At 54.2% G+C, this 6,575-nt stretch overlaps 1 protein-coding gene across 2 annotated transcripts; it reads left to right on the top strand.

Moving 5' to 3' along the window:
- Positions 1-2,218: 2,218 nt before the first annotated feature.
- Positions 2,219-6,343, top strand: RESP18 (regulated endocrine specific protein 18). Of its 2 annotated transcripts, none has more exons than XM_046019337.1 (5): positions 2,219-2,351; positions 4,079-4,129; positions 4,304-4,408; positions 5,413-5,545; positions 5,933-6,343. In XM_046019337.1, the coding sequence occupies exons 1-4, from the start codon at positions 2,333-2,335 to the stop codon at positions 5,511-5,513; spliced, it is 276 nt and encodes a 91-aa protein (XP_045875293.1). In that variant the 5' UTR covers positions 2,219-2,332; the 3' UTR covers positions 5,514-5,545; positions 5,933-6,343. The 2 variants fall into 2 exon arrangements, with proteins under 2 accessions (XP_045875293.1, XP_045875292.1); XM_046019336.1 differs by lacking the exon at positions 2,219-2,351 and adding an exon at positions 3,017-3,167.
- The last annotated feature ends 232 nt before the right edge of the window (positions 6,344-6,575 follow it).

Here is a 6,575-nt window from a genome sequence, read left to right as displayed (position 1 = left end):
GTTTGGTTCATTCCCTTCCTACACCCTTCTGTTACCTTGCTTGTGGCGTGGTTTGTCTTCTGCCTCGCTGTGTGTGTTAAGAAGCCGAGTCTAATCACATGGTGAGATGTCACTGAGTTCAGAATCCTGAACCTGCTTTATAACTACGAATTAACTTTGCTTTGTGACTGAATAAAGCTGACATTGTGGGAAGGTACAACGCGTGTGTGCACCTTTGTAGCGTGCTCCTGACATGTGCTGAAGTCACCACGCTTGTAATTTGTTGCAGGAGCCCTAGGAAGCTAGTCCACCATATAATTACATTTTTAAACACCGCTCTTTAGAAACGTGTGCTTAAGTAACAATGCATGTCATTGCTGCACAATGACAAAGATAAGGGAGGAAATTTTGTCCCCAAAGTCAGGAGAGTGATTCACATCGGGGAGAAGGAGCGGAGATGGAATCTAGCAAGGACAAGGTTTCCGCGGGTCCTGGCAGCATTCCTTGGCCTAGAGAGCAGGACGTGGCTGTTCACAGCCTAATAATCTGTTGAGCTGCACCCTTACGTCCTCTTCACTTTAGTTTACATGGTATTGCTTTTCACAACCACCAGGTAAAAATTCTCATTAAGGGGGGAGGGGAAGAGAGCACCTGAGTGGCTCAGTCAGTCAAGTGTCCAGCTTTGGATCTCAGCTCAAGCCTTGATCGTAGGGCTGTAAGTTCAAGCCCTGTGTTGGGCTCCACACTGGGCATGGAGCCTGCTTTAAAGGAGGAGTGTAGGAATCACAAGGTCCTCCCATCACAAAAGTTGGCATTAGACACATTCTAAATTGAAAAAGGAGAGGAGTTCCTTCAAGATGATTGGGTTATTAGATATAAAGAAATGTCCCCTTCTTGCTCAATATACCTGAGAAGCTCAGGATGGGTCCTGGGCAGAGAGTAGATGAGAGGGTCAGTGGGGCTCTCCTGGAAATTCCCTTTCCCTGGCCCAGCTCCCCTTGCTTCCCCCAGGGGGCGCTGCTCTCCACCGAACTCAGCTTCCCGGGACTGGAGACCACCCCCCCACCCCCCCCCACCCCCGCCCTTGGCCACCTTAGCGCACAGCCCCTTTTCCATATTTCCATCAGGATGATCACATCCTGAGGAAAGACCCTGTTCCCCGAAAAAGGGTTTTGCAGACTTCAACACAATGATATTGTTTCCTTCCCTGGATAACCACAAGGAGGCACAGTACTAGAGGCCCATGCCTTGCTCACTACCCCTCTCCCACCACCACTCCTTGTATACCCTCGCAGACTTTTAAGAGGCTACTGGGGAGCCTCCAAGGCCGAGTCAGGATTTGGTCCGGCTTTGGTGAGGCTGCCTCAGGGCTCCCCCCTCCCCATCCGGATGGGCAGCCTCTGCGCTCTGGGACTAGCTGGGGGCTCTCCCATCTCCCGGATGAACTGTGAAGCAGGACTCCTGAGTTCTGCTCCTGATGCTCCTCCAGACCAGGCCTGCCCTTCTGGGTCTCATGGTCTCCCACCCACCTGCAGGGCTTGGGCTGTGGTGGGAGAATCCTAGGGAGGCTGAAGCTGAGGTGGAGCAGAATTCCACGCCCACCGTGTTTGTGGAGCATGCGCCATTCTTACATCCATCGTCGGATGCCATTCTCACGGCTCCTTCACGCGGAGCCCATCTAGCGGATGAGAACACTGAGACAGAGACATTTCATACCTGTCTCTGGACCCCCGGTCCCTTTCATTTGTTCAACAAATATGTACTGAGAATCTACTCTGAGATGGGTCTGGAGCTAGACCCTGACATGTCCCCCCAGCACGCCCGCCTGCCCTCTTGCAACTACCCTCCAACGAAGAGGCAGAAAGGAACAAGTCATTATAAATTGTGGTGTGCATTGTGGAGGAGAAGAGGGACAGAAGTGAGGCGGTAATGCTGCGCAGGGAGAAGAAACATATCTCTGACAGGGTGCTGTTTATGCTGAAACAGAGGGACAACTGTGAGGGCGGGGAGAGGAGGAAAAAGTCTGCAAGAAGAGCTCAGGCGTTGATGAATGGAGAGGAAACTGGTGTGGCTGGCACACGGAAAGAGGGAGAAGGAAAAGCCTGGAGAGGGAGGGGAGGCTAGGTCATGCTGTGTCTTCTTGGCATGGTGGGGGGGAGGGTCAACGACTAGTCTGAGGTGTAAAGGAAAGCCATGGAAGAGGGGTAAGCAACGGAGAAACAGGCTTCAGTTGCTATTTTAGTTAGCTCCTCCCGGTGCTTATAAAAGAGATTATTGGGAGGCAAGAGTGGAACAACATGGATTCTAGGCTCCTGGATCACAGCCCAATTTATCAGTTGCTCCAAGCAACCAGATGAGAAGCAACTCAGCAGGTAAGAGACGATGGCAGTGGTAGGGGTCTGGAAAAGGTACAGACTGAGAGGAGAACATTTTTGCAGGGAGAAAGCTTATCAAGGCTTGGGGTGGCGGGGGGGGGGGTGGCAATGATAGAAAGGCAGGGTCAGAAGACAGTCATGGCCAATGTTAAATGAGTGCTTACTATGTGCCAGTCCGGCCCTACTTCTAAATGCTTCCCTGGGGTATTAAATGAATGAATCCTCCTAGAGAGTCTGTGAGCTACATACTAGAATCATCCTCATCTTAGAGGTGAACAGGGGCCCAGAGAAGTTAAAGGGCTACCTGCAGGTGCTCGGGCTTGACCCCAGGCAATCTTACCCAGCACACGGTCTTAAGGAACACCCAAATAGGGCATCCTACTTCTCCAGAACGGTGCCCAGGTGCTGTTTATCGATTTTCAATCCCATGTGAGACCCATCTCTCCTGTCCCCCCAATCTTTAATCCTTGGAGAGAAGGAGATGGGGGCGATGGGGGTGTCTGGAGGGGGTTTCTAGAGCGAGGGTCATCTTAAAAGCAGGACTCTGACGCCAAGATTCCAAGAGCTGGGGCTGGGGGCCTCGTTACAAGCCGCGCCGTCGGCCGAGCTGCCGCAGGGGGGCGCTCGAAGCTGCCGCCGGGGTCTGGCCTTGGCCGCGGAGGTTCGCGCGCTGGAGCAGACGCTCGGGAGCCGCCATGCAGCAGCCGGCGCGGCGGGCTCGGGGGGCTCGGGGACCTGTGGGGATGCGTCTGATTCTTTGCTTCCTGCTGTTGAGCAGCCTCCCGGGGGGCTGGCACGCCGTTAGTCCCCACGGTCAGGAGGAAAGCTGGGGGGAGGACCGGGAAACGGGGCCTGCGGGAGCGGTGGGTGCGCGAAGCTCCGGGAACAGTGCGGGGTGGGGAGAGACCGAGGGCGTCTTGCAGACGGGGGTGGGGAGGTTTGGAGGGGCGTTGAAAATCGGAAGGTGGAGGTAAGATGGAAAAGAAGCGGGCCCCAAGGGAGGCTGGGGGTTTAGCAGGAGGAATGGAGAGGACCCCCGAGTAGTCCAGGGGGATCCGGGCCACAAGGCCACGGGAGAAACAGCACGCGCTGAGGACCAGGGCGGAGGTGCCCGGAGCCGAGCGGTAGGCAGAAGGAGCCGGCCTTTCGGGCATCCAGTCCTGATGACCTCGGGGAGATGACTGGGCCCAGCCAGGCCCCTGGGCTTACTTACCCTCCAGCCTGGGGACGCAGGTACCGGGCGGCTATGGGAGGACGCCTAGCCTTCCCCGCACTCGTGTCCCTCTCTCCTCCTCCACCTGTTCTCCGCCGGTCCTTGACCTTGGAGACCAGTGTGAAGGGCTCCATGCGGTGCCGGCGCTCCGCGGAGGGCTGGGTGCGCGCAATGGGGCGGCAGGCCCGGTGCAGATGCCCGAACCCTGGGCCTTCTGGATTCTCCCCCACCCCACCCTGTCTACCTTGATTGAGGAGGGTCTGTGTGGTAGAAAGGTTATTCCCCACATCGCGCAGCTGGGTATCCTGTGGCTTCCAGGGTGAGACCCTGGGCTGCCCGCCCTAACAGTCTGAACCCAGGTTCCAGGTTTATTCTTCCAAGGATTCCAGAACTCTTTTCAGCTCCCCACCTGGGAAGCTGCCGAAATTCTTCCCCATCCCTAGCCTGTTCGCCTGTCTGTCCATTCAGTTTTTGTAGCCCTCTGAGGCTCTGCTCACCTGTCCATCTACAGGCTGGCTCTTGGGCCGAAGACTCTGCTCTTACCTGGAAGTCTGTGCCCGGGGTGAGTGAGACCCAGCGGATAAAGAGCAAGGGGTGGAGATGAAGGGAGAGCAGATCATCCAGGGTAGTGGGAGGGATCTGAGAGTGATGGTGGAAAGGGGGCGGCTTTTCTGCAACCCGCACCTCCTGAAGGCTTTTGGCCAACGTCCCTGCTAATGCTATTCTGTGTCCTCAGGGGGACAGAGCCAAGTGGGAATCCAGCTGGTCAGGTCCCGGCAAGAAGTCACCAGCCTGGCCTTCCCATACTTCCGAAGTGTCCTCCAGCGGCTTGTGCCTCAAGGTGAGCTCAGAAGAGCTGAAAGAGAGAGACTAGGCTGTCAGGTGCAAAGGTGGGGGAGGGGGTCCCCAACTTGACATGAAAAGCACCTTCCACAAATTTCTCTGCCTGAAACTTTCTCATCACACTCACCGTTGGAGCCTCACTGGCCCAGACCCAGAGCAAGACAGGGGTGGGGTCTCCTAACCTTTGTGGGGAAGCTGTTCTCACTTGCCTTCTTTAGAAGAGTGCAGTAGAGGCGATCAGAAGTCCCTGGAAGAGGTCAGCATCCAACTCCTTGGGACAAGCGCTGTACCCCACCCCACCGTGCTATCCAAGTGCTCAGAGCCAGGAATCATGGGGGTTCCCGTCAGACCCTCCCCTCCCCTGCACCATATTCCAGATTTTGAACTGGGAAGAGTAGGCAGCTCAGAGTATATGGCAAATAGAGGTATGACAGAGGGGGGTGGAGAGTAGGAGGGGATTTCTTGGGTAAAAGCGTCATACCCTTCTTGAAAACAGGGTTTCATGGTTGCAAGGTTCAGAAAGGAGAGCTGCTAGGAGTTCAGATGACTGCTACTAACGATCATGGTGTCCAATGTGCAAGTAATGCCTTAGAGTTTTGAAACCACTGTTCATCCCCAGCTTCATTCGGGTCTCGTAGCAGCACCGATGTTAAATTCACATTGGACCACTTACTGCACGCCAAGCACCATGCTAAGAAACTTACATGGATTATCTCCCGTAATTCTCTCAACAATGGTTCATCATTGCACGGATGAGAAAACTGAAGCTCGGCCAATTTAATTAAGTTTCCCAGGGCCACAGAACTAGGAAGAGCAGGGATTCCAATGCTGAGGTGGGCAAAAGGCAAACTCCTATACTCTAGCCCATCTCTGGATCCTTCTAGTGCCCTGTGGTCCTTATGCTTGGGTGAAAGCAGAAATTCTAATCACACTCTGGTTTCTGGGGTGGGCCAATCCAGCTGTTCCGAGTGTCCCCTCACGCTTCTCCCTTTCTTCCTGCAGGACTGTTCTGGAAGAAGGACATCCCTCAAAATGTGAAGATCCAGAAGATGGAGTACATGCCCAGGCTCCATGCCTCAGAGACCTGCCTGAGAGAGGGGTAGACAGCCTTTTCCACCAAAACCACCACACCGAGGTGTGTGAGACCTGTGGTCTGTCCACACTGTGCATGACCGAAATACAACTGGGAAGGGAAGAGGTGTCAGGGCTGTAGGTAGGAGGCATCAGAAGTCCAGTGACTAGAATGGAGAGAGCACCTGTCTGATTTCCACCAGAAGCAATCCCAAGATAGAGTGGTGTTGTCTGCGAAGGGAGGGGATTGGGTCACATGGCCACTCCTTGGTATTCCCTGGCTTAGTCTTTGTCTTCTAGGGGCAAGTGCAAAGAGAAATTCTGACTGTTGTTCCCTAAGGTGAGGGGCCCTCAGGAATTTAGAAATTCTTCATTTGGATCCCATCTCTTTTCCTCTGGGCCTTTTCACCATTTCTTCTTCACCTTTGACTCCTGCCTTCCTTCCCCTCAGAGCCCAGTGATCAAGGTGAACAAGGAGCAATTCTTGGACTATGAAATGGTTTCAGAGTTCCAGAACCAAGAGATGAGCACCGCAGGTGAGGGCCTGGCCTTGTCTAGGAAGGCTGAGCCTACCAAGGGCCTGTTTATAGAGGGAGGTAGGGTAGAGGAGAGAATAGACATTGGTTGATAAGGGATGACAAGACTTCACTGAGGCTGATGGAGAACCTTCTGGAAGAGAGGGCCTGGAGGATGGAAAAGAACAGAGCTTTCAATGCAGAGCCAGCCCAATCCTGGTTCTGGCGCTGCCCAGCTATGACCTTGGACACCTTCCCTAGGCTCTTCATGTCCCTTCTTCCAAATCTGTAAAATGGGAATGGTAATAAAGGCCACCCCTTGGTGTTGCTGTGTGGATTAAAGACAATATACGAAAAACGCCAGTGGTTGCTGGATTGAGGGGAAATCCTCCCTTTCCCCACCGGAGGGCATCCCCACTTTCTCACAGAACTTTCCAGATTTCGGCCAACTGCCGGGTGCAGGGACTGGGGGGCCTCCAGTGGCCTCTTAAGTAAGACCCAGCACAGCCACAGAGCTTAAAGGGCCCACAGAAATCTACTTTGGAGGTTTTACAACTTAAAAAAAAATATGGGCTCTCT

Source organism: Meles meles, chromosome 9 (assembly GCF_922984935.1).
Source record: "Meles meles chromosome 9, mMelMel3.1 paternal haplotype, whole genome shotgun sequence".
Lineage (NCBI taxonomy): Eukaryota > Metazoa > Chordata > Mammalia > Carnivora > Mustelidae > Meles > Meles meles.
This window is presented reverse-complemented; position numbering and strand designations above follow the sequence as displayed.

Bases quoted from the DNA above. Each gene is read 5' to 3' on its own strand.
- RESP18 (XM_046019336.1), top strand. From the start codon at position 3,050: ATGCAGCAGCCGGCGCGGCGGGCTCGGGGGGCTCGGGGACCTGTGGGG. The intron at 3,168-4,078 runs GTCAGGAGGAAA...GTCCATCTACAG, and splicing joins GCACGCCGTTAGTCCCCACG to GCTGGCTCTTGGGCCGAAGA. The intron at 4,409-5,412 runs GTGAGCTCAGAA...TTCTTCCTGCAG, and splicing joins CCAGCGGCTTGTGCCTCAAG to GACTGTTCTGGAAGAAGGAC.